Source organism: Pyxicephalus adspersus, chromosome Z, assembly GCF_032062135.1.
Source record: "Pyxicephalus adspersus chromosome Z, UCB_Pads_2.0, whole genome shotgun sequence".
In the NCBI taxonomy this organism is placed as follows: domain Eukaryota; kingdom Metazoa; phylum Chordata; class Amphibia; order Anura; family Pyxicephalidae; genus Pyxicephalus; species Pyxicephalus adspersus.
In genome coordinates, this window is record NC_092871.1 from 15,017,073 (window position 1) to 15,032,793 (window position 15,721).

The 15,721-nt window shown below is 38.2% G+C and overlaps 1 protein-coding gene across 1 annotated transcript; it reads right to left on the bottom strand.

Annotated features, from left to right (window-relative positions):
* Window positions 1–628: 628 nt before the first annotated feature.
* LOC140343638 (uncharacterized) lies at window positions 629–12,935 on the bottom strand. Its single transcript, XM_072430412.1, has 5 exons — window positions 12,829–12,935; window positions 7,403–7,661; window positions 5,460–5,493; window positions 3,062–3,182; window positions 629–2,991 (listed from the first exon to the last, which is right to left on the bottom strand). The coding sequence occupies exons 1-5, from the start codon at window positions 12,875–12,877 to the stop codon at window positions 2,696–2,698; spliced, it is 759 nt and encodes a 252-aa protein (XP_072286513.1). The 5' UTR covers window positions 12,878–12,935; the 3' UTR covers window positions 629–2,695.
* Between the last annotated feature and the right edge of the window lie 2,786 nt (window positions 12,936–15,721).

Genomic DNA, 15,721 nt, shown 5'->3' on the forward strand with positions numbered 1-15,721 from the left:
CTTACCTTTTGGCTTTACATGCACTTTAAATATATTTTGTTGTGTTAACCCACACCTTATCACCATTCTTTTATACCTACAGGGAAGCGGATGTGCCCAGGAGAAAGCCTTGCTCGCATGGAGCTTTTCCTCTTCTTCACCACACTCCTCCAGAAGTTCACCTTGACTTCACCAGTTCCACCAGAAGATCTAAGCTTAGCCCCTGATGTCAGCAGCGCTGGGCACTTTCCTCGCTTCTATAAAATGTCTGCTATTCCTCGCACCAGTAAAATTTTGTCTTGACTTCATTTGTTGTATATTGTCATTGTAAATTACATTTGACTTGTGTTTTTCTTCTATACTATAGGTGTAAAATAAATCCATATTTATTGACACACTTGGCTGCAATGTGATTCTTTAAGAAGCATTCAAATATAAATAGTACTTTTTTATTAATTCAGGTTGGAACCACTGCTACCAATACATACAGAGACAGGTATATATACATATATATATATATATATATATATATATATTTTTTTTTTTTTGTGTGTGTGAGTGTTTTGTGACCTAGCCCCCATTCCCACTCCCCCATCCCCATTCCACCTGTGTTTTGAGGCTTTCGGTTTTAACTATGTCCTCTCATGTATTCATACAAAATCAAGTTTATTGAGCAATTATTGTTCTTAACGACCATGGAGGCTTGTATAACTCCCATTGTACACATACATTTATAGAGTACTGTCAATGGATACATAAATATGAAACAATTCCTTTGTCCCACAATGGTTACATATTCACTTCAAAAACAAACCAGAAGGCATCACTAAACTTTCAAAAATCACAAGTTTCCCACGAGTACACAACAGATGTACAGGACATGTTTTACATAGCAAGTTCCGTTTTCTACAGATAGAGAGGGTTATAGAAGTTTTAAATAAATCAGAAGTGAGAATATTTGGTGGTTGTTTCTGGTGACTCCCCTACTGGTTGCCTGGTTTTCATAAAGATCAAAAGGCTTGATGCTTTTCAATGCAATACCCTAGAATAGGTGTGCAGATCACGAGCTTTCACTCACTAATGTGAATGCTTTAAGTTGATGAATCTAAAGACAACCAGACAACTACTGGTGCATTCCTGGATGGAGATCCAAAATGGCAGACCCTGTCCATTCTCTCAGAACAGATGTCTCAGTTTATTGCAATCACTTATAATACATGTCTAATTACATTTTAGGAAGAAATTACCAAAACATGATTTTTTCCCATGTTGACTGTGGAATGACTTTTGGTTATAAGATAAAACAGCCCATTGGGGAAGCACACATTTACTTTAGGACCTCCCTGCTACTAAGTATCTTGTGGGAAGTAATACAGACATGACACTCTTGCATCATTTACTTAAGCTATGGGGTAACAGGAACAGCTATGGCTAAGGGGGGCTTGTGGAAGAGCTTAATTTGAAGTTTGAAGAGTTTGGAGAGCTTAGTGCATCAGTCCACCCAAAAAACCTGATGGTATTATCATGATGGATCATTGGTGGCATTTGAAGCCAACAATGGGCTTCTGTGCAGAACTGACTTAGTCCCACCTTATCCATAAACTGACTATGGGCCTCATGTTTGCAAAAGAGGATCCAGGGGCCAGATGCAGCAGCACACTGCACTAGCAATAAGCGAAAATGCCTCTGGCATTATTGCGAAAATTTCCTCAAAGTTCCGATGGGTTCGCAAAAATTTCGCCGAAATTTGCGAAACCATCGGAAATCACTATAGGAGGATTATCACAGCTGCATTATTAAATGCAGCCATGGGAATCCTCCTGTCAGTGAGCGATTCCCGGGCACTACAGGTCAGAATGAGGGCAAGCCTTCATTCTACCCTGTAGTGCTCGGGGATATCTCGCAGCTGCATTCATAAATACAGCTGAGGGAATCCTTCTGTCAGATAGCGATCCCCGGGCAAGCCCTCATTCTAACCTGTAGTGCCCGGAGATCTCTCACTGAGAGGAGGATTATCGCGGCTGAATTCATAAATGCAGCCACGATACTTCTCCTCTCAGAGTCCCAAGTCTTGCAGCTTGCATTTATTAATAAAGGCGCCGTGGGAAAAATCATAGGATTTTTCCACGCTGCATTCATTTATGGGCAGCCAACGAGACTCACACTGTGTTCCTGGAGAGAGAAACTCCATCCAGGAACACATAGTGCAGGACTGCAACAGCAATCAGAGGAGCAGAGCTGACCACTCTGCTCCCTTGATTGGTCTTGCAGGTCCCAAAAATTCAGTCTCGCCGGCTGAATTTACAAAGCCCGTTTTCGCCTACATGTTTGGTAAGCGAGAACGGCCCAACTCGCTGTGAGACCGAATTTAAAAAATTTGCTCGCTCATCCCTACTTTGCACCTTTGCCTCTGATTTAATTTAGGGCTTAGGAAAAGTCTTAGGTGTGGGAAAAATGCAAGGATTGGTTGAACCTAGAAAGAGACTGCTTGTTTCCCAAATGTTAATAAACTAGAGCTATGTTTGCTAATTATAAAACAGCCAAGTAATTTTTAATCCTTCAAGTTAGGAAAACAATGCGTTTAAGGTTTAGAACAAATATTTACCTCTGTCAAGAAAAATGGATGTGAAAAACATTTTGTCCACTGTTGCTTGATCAATATCAGGTTCCAGATAGAACAGCATTGTCTCTTTAGGGGTTTATAAACAGAAATTACTTAAAAGGCAAATCCACTAAAATCAAAACCATTAAAATCTTGGTCCATGCCCTCAAAATCCACATCGTATTGCCCGCCCTCTACATCTGCAGATGGGTGATATCCCAGCTCCCGAAAATCAGGAGAAGCCGGTTCAACAACACGGGCACCATGACTTGAGGTAACCATGTATCCCAGAGTTGGTCCTGCTGCAGCTCCACCCATGAGCACACATGCTGTCTTCACACCCCAATGGAGTTGGGATCCATGGCGGAGGCAGTGAGGGGGGCACTTGTCTTTGCAGTGTGCTGCCCTACCTGTAGGAAACAACAAAAGTTAATAACAGCTTCTGTGAAAAAAAAAAGTTTTAGCAGAGGTATCACCCACCTTCCTTTTCTTGGGTTTTATCCTTACTTTGGCCAGAAACTTCACTAAAACAGCATCTTCGGATGGGTGATGTAGTGTGGACCATACAGCTGGTGGGAGAGAGCGGAGGTTGGGACAGGCTCTGGAAGAAAGTTTAGAGGTTTGTCTTATAGAGAAAGGCAATTACTAGTAAAAGTAATGCTAACTAGTTTATCCAACCATTTTTAAAGAATAAGGATATAATATTTACACATTTGTCTCTGTTCCCATGTAGATTATTTGGATTTGCAGTACACAATAATGAGACATTTGTCCATTTGTCTGAGCCTCACACATTATTTAGAGCATTAAGGTACAGAGTTAAGCTTCAAGAGAACCTTTCACCTACCTAAACAATGCAGGCAAATGCACAGAACAGTTATGTAGAATAAATTCTATCATTTATCCTATATTGGCATCAATACCACCATAGCAGCTCATGAGTCTGCTGTGGGCCCTTCTTCCACACTAGAAGGGGTGAACTGGTCAGACTGCTATTATGTACAAGGCTCATTATGACCTCAAAGAGGAGATGAATAAGGCTAGGTACACACGTGCAATGGTTCTCGTCTGATAATTGGCCCAGGGCTGATATCGGACGAGAATCTTGCATTACAGGGCTCGTCATACTTTGTCCGAAAGACTGTCCTGGCAGATCCATGGATGATGGGCGATGAACAATGAATGATCGTAATAGAATTGAAGGGGGAGAAAGCGCAGTAGGGTGTCACCACGTCGTTCTCCCCCTCCCCTCTCCATAGAGCAGAATGGTGCTGTATGTACAACACTCGTTCATGCATCATGCAGTCATTGGAAAGGATTATGAAAGAACCTTTCCAACGACAATTATTGCACATGTGTACATAGCCTAGGAAATAGCCACACTTCTGTCAGGGTTCTTTTTCATACAGAATCAAAATGCTTTATTAGGCTAGGTTGGTACCAAACCCAGGGTAATCCTTCTGCTGTAGCCCAAGGTCTGTGACACATAACTGTGGTTATGTTAAATTGCTCTATCACATATTTCAGATAGACTGTTGTACCAAATTACTGTGGTAGCTAAAAGGCCCCTTTGAACATTTTGCTATGGAATCCTGTAATATAAAGTTATGTTCCTGTATTTATTGTTGTTGTTTAGTTGCAATATGCAATTAAACTCTTTAGCAAATTTGACATTTTTCAGGAAAAGTCAATTTTTCAAACAGAAACAGAAACTTTCCTTCTTGCTCATTATGTCTTTCACCTAATTATTATTATTAATAATATTAATAATAATAACAATAATAATAAACAAGATTTATATGGCACCAACATATTATGCAGCACTGTACATTAAATAGGGGTTGCAAACGACAGACAGATACAGACAGTGATACAGGAGGAGGAGAGGACCCTGCCCTGAAGAGCTTACAATCTAGGAGGTGGGGGGAAGTAACACACAATAGGAGGGGAGATATTATTCCCTGTAAAGGCCCAGCAACTCCACCCTTCCTTGACCTACTTCCATATACATTTATATACTTGTGGGTGCATATATGAAAAGGAATACTATAGTGTTGCTTGAGTGGCACCTGTTTTGGCATAGCCCTACAGCAGCTTCAGGGCTTCAGATATCTAAACAAAGAAAGTTTTACAGTCAAAAAACATGCCCAAGTTTGCCTATTGCAGCAGCTCAATCACATTGATCCCTAAGAGCTTTGCACAGATACTCACTTAAAATGATTATTAGTGATTATTTATGGTGACAGTTTCATTGTTCTATGGAGAGGGGCAAATTAAGGATGAATGGTAGGTGTCCTGCTGTGGGGAGTAAATAGTCTCATAAGCTATCCGTTGTTTACCAATATGGTACAATGAATTGCTAATCAACAACCTGGGAAGGTGTGTGTTGAAGTTACATTTTCAAACAAGATATAGACATGAATGATTTTCTCAAGCCAAATGCTTACCGTAATTAAGCCTTTAAATTAGAACACAACTGTAAAGACCATAAGTTTGTAGGTGACACTAAAGCAGTGGGTGACCTGTTCCACCCATGTTTACTTGTACTTAGAGCCAGATTCACTCACAGACACAATAGGGTTGTGTTTATTGACTGCAGAGACAAAAAGTGGGTTTTCCTTGTTTGTTTTATCCTGATGAGGCTAAAATAACTTTTAGCTCTACTGCCTGTGGGTTGAATATTTAAAGACACAATAATATACATGAGGTTCATTTTACAAAACTAACACACATGAATACTAATATTTTATTGACACTTACTTTTGGCTGAGATTACTATGAACTAAGCCTAATATATATATATATATATATATATATATATATATATTACATTAACAAAAGCTTAAGTGAATCAGCGTGGCAGAATGTGTTTACTGACCTCTTTCACTTTCCGTAGAATATTTATCCACTTCCTACAAAGCAAACAGTAGAAAATTAAAAATAATTTCAAATCTGCCAGGTAGTTTAACTGAACTGCTACTAACTAGTTGATTCTGCAATCTCATTACAATATTGGACACCAAGGTTAGGATGTGTACAGTGTCATATATATATATATATATATATATATATATATAAAACAGAAAATATTTCTATATGATCGGTCCTGCTTTTTTGAAAACAATTATTATTCCTTACGGATAGAGATCTACACATTTTACAAGCATAGCATTCTTAGCTCCCAACCTCAGTTCAACTTATTAGGTACAAGTAAAAATCTACGCCATTTTATTCTTACAATTCCACCAGTCTAAAGCCTCATATATCAAAATTTCAGCTGCACAGCCAAAATGTAAACCATATGGGACATTGATTAGGAGCACAGATGGCTACAGATGAATTATTGCTCTGGCTTTTATGGTTAGGATCATCTCCAAGGAGAAAATAAAACCTTCTTTCACTCCATGCCACCTACCTAATCTAAACTTTTTATTCAAATATTTAAAATTATTCATTAAACTAAAAGCCTTAATTCCTTACTTCCCACTTTGGTCTGGTGATATGCCGTATCTCAGGTCTTTTTGGTTAATAGAAGGTCCAGACATGCTTTGGGGTCAAGGGGTCCCACAGGGCTCTTCACGGTTGGCACCTTGCTAGCTACTTGCACAGTAGTGATGGTTCTTATAGAACCAGAGTCTGCCCATTTACCAGCTGGTGGCAGTGAGTGGTACTAGTACTGCTCACTGCCACTCCTAATTCTTCTCTATGGAGCTGCTATCGGTAGCAGTTCCCTGGCATTAGCTTTATACTTTAGTCTTCAGCTGAAATGTTTTGCTTAGCAAATGCTGGTAAAAGGCCCACAAATGGCTGTAAGATCATAAATGTGTTTAGGGATTGTTTGTTTTGACATGACATGTTTTTTAAAGTATTCAGGGCAAAGAAAAAGTCACCTAATCCATTCTCCGCCTTGAATTAGTACATGCTCACCTTTTGTCACTGTGTCCATAGAGCCACCAGGACCACAATTAAATATCAAGACTTTTGGCTATAGGTGAGCATATGATTTACTTTCCCATTTGATTCCCTTTCCCATGTGATAGTGATGGGTGCCTCTTGATCAGCTCAAGAGTCAAGGAAAGAGTCTGTAGTCCTGAATGAGCTTTCACAAGGTGTTTTGGGGCTTAGACAGAGCCATATTTCACATTAATGGCCATAAAGAGCAACTTGTTTTTAAGAAATTAGGACTATTTACTACTGTGGAGGCAGGAATGAAATGACTCTCATGGATCACTTTAAGGGTTCATGTTAACATGTGTATTAATCAAATGCTGCATTTTGTTTCCAAGGCATTTGACCTCATTTGCTTTGCTTGGAGTTTAACTTTTAAAGGACATGTTGCATCCATAAAAGATCAAGCACAACCTGTAAACCATCATGTGTACTGTTCAATTAAGTTTCAAGATTGTAGTGCATTCCAAACCCATGTCTAACACAAGAAATAAATTCCAATAGAAATACACCGTGGATATGTCCAGATACGTGATTGACAATGGAAAGCCAAAGATAGTTAGCATCAATTCTAAATAATTGATTAGTTCTAAAAGTTCTAAAAAAATAATCTGTGGACATGGCCCAGATACTCAGTTGACAAAAGAAAGCCAATGGGTGTTATAATCAGTTCTAAAAGATCTAAACTATAATCTGTAGATTTGGCTCAAATACTCAATTGACAATGGAAAGCCAATGAGTGTTAGCATCAGTTTTAAAAAATAATCTGCGAATATGGCCCAGATACTCAATTGACAATGGAAAGCCATCGAGAGTTGGCATTAGTCCTTCAATCTCGGATGAATAGAGAAGACCTACCAATAAACGACCTACCGGCATTCCTGTGAATCTGGAGCAAGGAGCAGTAGTGTCCTCCCATCGTTCAGAGACAATCCTAAACAGCTGCTCTTCTGCATGCCAGCTGGCAGCTTGGGCATATCTCCCAGCTCTATGCCCTCTAATATTGCTTGGCATCGGGAAAGTAATGGGATCTCCAGATCAGCTGAGGAATCACGATCCCGGGACAAGAGAAGGCTACCTTCCTGTGTAAGCTGGAGATATCTTTCTTTCCACTGCTTGAAAAGGAATCCACCTATTAAGAAAGATACAAACACTTTAAGAACACAAGAAACAAGTTAGTTTTTATGTAAAATATGGTAACCTGTAGACCATGCCAGAATTCATCAAGAAGGCCAGGTATAAAGCAGTAGTATCACTATACCTTTGCCATACTGCCGCTTTAATAAAAACATGCTGGTTTACTCTTGTATCTCAAAAATATGAAGGAAGGTTTACTGGCTTTTCCCTAAAAATTGATCCTAGACTATGTTAATGACAAATGACTATGGAGGAGACATTAGATTGTGAGCCTCTATGAGGGACAGTTAGTGATAAGACTATAGGCTTTGTAAAGTGCTTGGCTATAATAAATAAATAAATGTCTACACAATCACTTCACATTCTCTTTTAAACCCTGTTTCTATGTATAGTCCATATTTATTGATGTATATGAGGCAGCCCTTTTGATCCTCTTATTGCCTACTAAAAACAATCAAGAGAATATGAAGTTATTATTAGAAGGCAGAATCCATGTGACATAGGCTGCCTAAGCTGGGAGCTAAGGAAAATTAGTTTTTTTTAATGGAAAGAAAAAGTTAAATCCTTATTGCTTAAATAATAAATTGATTTGGTAATGCTGATATGCTCCCTACTAGTTTATGTGGTATGTACATTTTAGGTTCACAGCATCTGTCCAGTGTCAATGGACAATGGTCAACAAGTTAGCCTATATTCCATGGTTTGATCAGCTGGACCCATATTGTGGCAAAGCTTGTGGTTTAACTTTGACCTTACCATGAAGGATGAGGTGTACAGATTACAACGTTAGGGCCTCTAATCATTGCAGAATGGTGTACCAGTGGCCTCTGCCATGAACAAAGGCTTGCTCTTCTCTGATAAATATTGCACTTTGTGTTGCTATATTTAAAATCTTCATATGCCTTATGAATAAGCATAATACATCATGGATGCTATATGGCCTCTTCCTTGCAAACAATTATTTTTGTCTAGATAGACTTTCGAGATTAAGTGGTTTGTTCCAATGGAATGCAACATTTAGCCATAATTGAATCATATTACCCATGTATTAATGATTTTAGCTTTCTTGTGAGGTATACTTTGTATTCATCAGGAAATCTGTCTGTCTTTCTATTCCCGTAAGACTCTGACTGCCATCTCTTTCTCAGTCTGATCTCTCAGACATGTTTGGATTACATGTCGTTCTCAGGGAACAGTTTCTATGGATTAAAAAGCAATTATATCTGTAGCAGTGACACTAATCTTCAGCTGGGTACACAATATACCCAGGCACTGAACACGAGTGGGCAGATGATACAGAATCATGTACTACTCCACTTCCTGGACATACAGGGGGTTCTTCTAAATCCTGGGCTGAATAGACAGTCAAAGGCTGAGAGATCTTATAAACACACTAGATCTGATTTATTAAAGCTTTCCAAGGCTGGAGAGGATATACTTTCATCAGTAAAACTGGGTGATCCAGAAAACCTGGATCTGATCCAGGATTGAAAACAATTGCTAACAAATAACAAATGACCTGTAAGAAATCCATTCCAGGTTTGCTGAATCACCCAGATTCACTGAGGAACATGTATTCCTCAGTGAAAAGTGAGGTCAGAGACATTCTCAGTAAGAAAGACTAGTAAGGAATGACTAGCTGAACAAATTCATAGTCTGTGTTGATGGACCTTTGTTTGCAATCCCATACAAGTACATAGGAAATAAAGCCTGCCTAAAACATACCTCTCAAATGTCCCTAATTTGGAGGAACTGTCCCTCTTTCGTGTCCAAGTGCCTTTTCCCTGTTTTCTCCACCATGTTGTGCCTCTTTCTTTTGGCACATATGGCACACATTTGACCTAAATATACATATATAATTTTAAGGAATGCACTTGGTTCAACCAATTATTTTTATCATATTCATTTATTTATGTTTGCAAACTGGGGATGCAGCAGGGGTATATAATTTGCCTACATACCTTTAACTAAAAAGTGTCATTGCCATTACAAAGCAACTCTAGTCCACCCAGAAACCTCTGTACAGATACTAAAGAAAATGTCTTTCCATTCTTTTACATGCCTATGACTGTTGGAGACATGGAAGTACATTAAAACGTGTTCTTTTCCCAATAAGGTTTCAATCTCTTTTAGCACATTATGTGGCAAGGTTTAAATTGCTGCAAGAAAAAAATGTGGATAGATAGATAGATAGATAGATAGATAGATAGATAGATAGATAGATAGATATAGCTAGATAGATAGATAGATAGAGAGAGAGAGAGAGAGATGGATAGATAGATAGATAGATAGATAGATAGATAGATAGATAGATAGATAGATAGATATAGATAGATAGATATAGATAGATAGATATAGATAGATAGATATAGATAGATAGATATAGATAGATAGATATAGATAGATAGATAAACAGATAGATAGATTAATTAATTAATTAATTAATTAATTAATTAAAGATAGCTATACCTAAAACCAGTGGTTCTGTGTACCACTTAGGTCATTGCTGATTTTCAAATCTACAACCAAGTTTTATAATACCTAGATAAATATAATTTTAAGAGAAAGGTTATGCATGGAAGCTTCTGAATGTTCAGGAATGATGTCCTTTAAATTTACATATTATGGATAATAATACCTGTGATGTATGTACCTGTTGACCCCTTAGCATGAAGTCCGTACTTCAATTGGAAGTTGGCTCATATTGTAATTCCTAAAGTTCTGTTATACTTTTGTATGTATCTGTATTTTCTTTCTGTATATGTTGAAAACCTTTAATACAAATGTATATTTAAAATAAATTGTTGTTTGTTGTTTGTGTATATTTTGTATCAACTCATGTAAAATATACATTTTACAAATATACATTTAATAAAGGCTGTACCCATGACAATGATTTTGCAGAACATTCTGGGTTTTCTTGATAGAGCAAAGAAGTACTTTCTTACTTTTTCCTAATTGAAACTATGCATAGAACTGTTCAGAGGGGACAGATAAGTTAGTTAGACTTTTGTTGTGTTTGTGTAATCTGAGCTTTAGACATTTAACATTTTTTTTTACCCAAGGAAGCAGTTAAAATTATCGTTTTAAATTAACACGTAAAAGGAAATCTTAAAGCTGAACTAAAACTTACAATAACTGAATTATAAGCAGACAGGTTCTTTATGCAGGCAATTTCTCTTCTGCAATAAAATAAACTTACCTGCTTGTTCACAATTTAAAACCTTATTAAACTAAACTCACCTCTCCTTGTTTCATCACCAGCACCAACATCTTTAGGATCTTCAACTATCTTGATTGGCCAGGCCTGGACATAAAGCTAGGTACACACATGCAATAATTGTCATTAGAAAACAAACAACTAATGATTATTATTTTGAACAATCGTATTGTGCACAACTCTGTACATGCTGTAACAATACGATCGTTCAAATATAATCCACCAATAATGTACACACGCTAGATAGGATCGTTTGAACGATGCAGGAAGTGACATGTACAGGAGAAAGTGTACTGCGGAACCATCCACCATCACTGAACGGCGGTACACACATTAGATTGCAAACAATCATTGCCAAACCAAATCCGCCGGGAGGGTTGTTTGTTTCCGGTGACAATCCTCGTTCATATGCGTCGTTGAACACATTTTTTGGTAATGATTATCAAACCAATGGTCGTTAGTCGTTTGTTTCCAATGATAATTATTGCACCTGTGTACGCAGCTGAAGTCCTGCACATGCTCAGAGGAGTTCATGTATTCCTGGCAGCCAGCTATGCCATTTTGTGCAGCTCAGTGTGCATTATAAAGAAGTGTGTAATGAGGCGAGTAGGTTTGTTTTATTGCTCAAAATACATAGCCTGTCTGTTCTGTAATAAAGAACCTGTCATTATAAGCCCACAAGTCCCACTTGCTTTCTGTAATAATAAGTATTTGCATGCAATATTGTATCTTTACCTGACTACAAAAATGTTGTCATTTTTAGCATAATCTATACATTTATGAAAGCTAATAGTTTATAAACATAACAATGAATGGATGTGAATTAAATGAATGAATGTGGACCCAGGCCTCCAAGTGCAAATCTGCAAAATAATAGGTGATGCTGTGTAATACTATACCAATATGTCTTTGAGCTGAGATTCAAAAGCGTTGCTTGAAATACATCTCATTTATATGCATTTAGATGTCTAGAGCTGGCCTATAATAATACAATGGAAAAAATAATGTATCAAAAAATGATGATATGGTGATAAGAGCAGACCAGAAAACCTTTAAATATGTCCAACGAGTCAGAATAATATAGTAATATCAACGATTGATAAAATATTACTATAAGCTATGGTTCTTCACGATGGCCCTCTTACTATTATTATTATGAATAATATAAAAAAAGGGTTTATATAGCACCAACATATTACGCAGCGCTGTACATTAATAGAGGTTGCAAATGACAGATAGATACAGACAGTGACACAGAAGGAGGAGAGGCAGCAAAGAGCTTACCTTCTTATTAAGTAATATTCAGATTGTGGCATGAATATAAAAGAATTTTTGAATGCATAATCAATATATTTTGCTGAAACTTGAAAGAGTAATTCAGGTACCCACAGGACCTCAATAGAACTGCAAATATATATTGATTCCAGGTATTGCAAGGATTGGAAAATCAATGTACTTGAAAACTAAGAACTGGCTTGGGGTTTGACTATTTCCCAAGATTTTAAATATACGTTATCTAAGCAAACCTGCATAGAAATTCTGCACAGACCCCCAGGCTAGCAAAAATCTGGAATGAAATAGCAAGACTTGATTCTTAAAAAATAAGTGCACCCCCGTCTATCATCAACCAGCTGTGACTGGCACAGACTTCCTAAATCAGTTTTACAATAATTCATTTTTAGAGTCCTATAATTGTCTATATTACCTAATAAATCAAGGCCCCCAGACTGCAGAAATAATATTATTTTAATAGTTACACTATCAAACCAGCAACGTGAGAGCTGGCATCTGTGCACAAATTGGTATTTAGATCCCCTGAATACATTGGTTGAGAACCAGAGAAAGCTATGCAAACAGCATAGAAGACATGCTTACACAACCTAGTGCAATCACAATGATCATCACCTGGGAATGCCCCCAGATTGATGACCAGCTCACTCACCATATTTCTTGAGGTAGCCTTGGTGTATGGGGGACGCATCCATCTCCATCCAGATCTTCCATCAGAAACAGAGAGAAACAGATGGGAGCTGGGGGCAGCACAAGGATGCAGCAATGTGACTGATCTCTTAATCCTACTGGTATCCTATCACAGAGGCAACACAACCCCCCCATCACTGCCAACCTGATTCACATCAACACTGCAAACACAGCTGTATGGAGGGCATGTCACTACTACTACATCTATCTGCATCTTGTTTCTTTATTAATTCAGATTGAGGCGTATTTCCATAACTTGGCCCTGGAGAAAACAGTTAGGGTAATACCTTCAAAGATCAGAATCTCCATTCATTTTAATAAAGTCATTTATCACCACGGTGGCAATAGGGCAAAAGTAGTAAAAATGCATTTGAAACAAACACAACAGATCTGCACTGTAATTCATGGCAATGAAGAATAAAAAGCTCTGAATATATTTAACATTTTATTGCCAAAAAGTAATGATAAATAACATAATATGTTAAAAAAAAAAGGCAGAATCAAAGTTTTACTTTTAGGATTACATGATCATGCATTTGGATTAGGTCACTTTGCGCACGGGGGTTTTGTGATCCTAGCTTGGCCAATCAGGAGGGCTAAAGATCACATAGAGGGTATGAGGAAAGAATAATATGGTGGTGCCCTGTGAGGGAATGGGGGCCGGCGAATAATTCTGTCTGCTTTAAGCATATTGACAGTTGGTAAGTGTGTCCATTGCCAAAATGGCACATTTATTAACAAATCATGCTGATAATCCTATTTAACATTTTAAAAAGGCATCCATCATTATTTTTATTTTATTTGTATCTTGTTTTAGCTACATAGGGTAACAACAAAGGTTTTGGTTGAATTTTGTTCAAATATAAGGGAATCTCACATTACAGAGTTCCCAGCCGTGGGACATAAATACTCCAATGCAACAATGGCAGGTGCACATAGGGAAAGCCTTTTCTTTCTCAAATGAAAATATGTCCAGATGTTGGCTTTGAAAGGCAGCTAAACACTTCCAGTGTCCACAAAAAAAACAGAAACCCACAATGGCAGCTGTTCTGATCTGTTCAAAACTATTAAGATGTAAAAAGGTGCCCATGGACTGGACATACACAAGTGGAAAAAAAGAGGTCCAAGCACACCAGCAGTAAAAACCAACCTAAACTGTTCCAATTACAGAAGTATTGGTTGAAAACACAGGTGGAATTATATACAGCATCAAAGCACCCCTGATGAGCATGGTCTGCCCCTACCTATACCCAGAGACCACCAAACTCCTTGTACACACTCCTATGATCTCTCCTCTGGACTACTGTAACCTCCTCCTCTCTGGTATTCCACTAACCCGACTCTCTTCTCTACAATCTATTATGAATGCTGCAGCCAGACTCATCCATACTTCCCACCGCTCCTCTTCTGCTGCCTCTCTTTGCAGCTCTCTACACTGGCTTCCATTTCACCTTAGAATCAAATTTAAGCTCCTGTGCTTTGCCTTTAAATCCCTCCACAGTCCTTGTCCCAGTTACCTTTCTGACCTGATAGAAAAATACTCCCTTATCCGCTCTCTTCATTCCTCCAATGATCTACTAATGACTTCCTCACTCATAACCTCTTCACATGCACGGCTCCATGACTTTTCTAGAGTTGCCTCGACTCTCCGAATGGTCTTCCTTGTTCTACCTGGCTTTCTCCTACTTTCTGCTCACTTAAAGGAGCACTCAAAACCCATTTTTTAAAACGTACTTATCCATCTTCATCTGTCTCATAAACCCCCACTACTTACCCACCATTCCATACCCTCCCTCCTAATGTGTGATATTTCCCTCACCTCCTAGTTTGTAAGCTCTTCTGGGCAGGGTCCTCTCCTCCTCCTGTGTCACTGTGAGTCATTTGCAACCCCTATTTAATGTACAGCCCTGCATAATATGTTGATGCTATATAAATCTTGTTTATTAATAATATTAACAATAATACTAAAGTGGCTGCCAATGTGCCATTTTTTTCCTTAAATGGGCCATGTATATGGATTCACAGACCACCACAATCAAAAAAAAACATTAGACCTAGAAGATACTGGTCGCTAATGGACTTTGACTCGGACAATGTTTCCATTTTCATAAGAAATATACTATATTGCTAGCCATGTAGTCAGCATGGTAAGAACACATTGACAATGCTTTATAGACTTCCATATTGAAGAAACGCTGCTCAGCTTCCCCTGTTCTTTTAAATTTCTTCAACTGTAACACAGCTGAAGTCTTTGCTACCATACGTTATTGGACAGAAGGATTTTCCCCCTCCACAGTCAGTGATGGAGTGAGCTAATGGTATCCTGGCTATGTGTTAATGTGTAGTAATGTGTGCTCCTTCCTCCTCCCCTTAGATTGTAAGCTCTTTGGGGCAGGGTCTTCTCCTCTTCTTGGGCCATTGTTTGTATTTGTCTGTCATTTGCAACCCCTGTTTAATATACAGCACTGCGTAATATGTTGGTGCTATGTAATTACAATATAATATTAATAATATTAATAATAACAACAATAGTGAGGGGTATAGTTGCTCAGGTTTGGTTTGCTACAAGTTCTGCAAATGTTCTTTAACCCTCTTCCTGGAAAACCATAACCTACCCCCTAGAACCACCGGCCAGTGGTGACACTGGCCACTATTTGCAACCCAGTTAGTCTGTTCCAGTGGGTCTGATTTATGTAAAACTCTTCAAGGCTGGGTAGGATACACTTTCAGCAGTGATCACCCAACTTCACTACTAAAAGTATATCCTCTACAGCCTTGGAGAGCTTTAATAAATCACACCCAAAGTTTGCTAAAATGGCAAAGTCCAAAGTTTGTCTGCATCCAAAGCAGTAGCA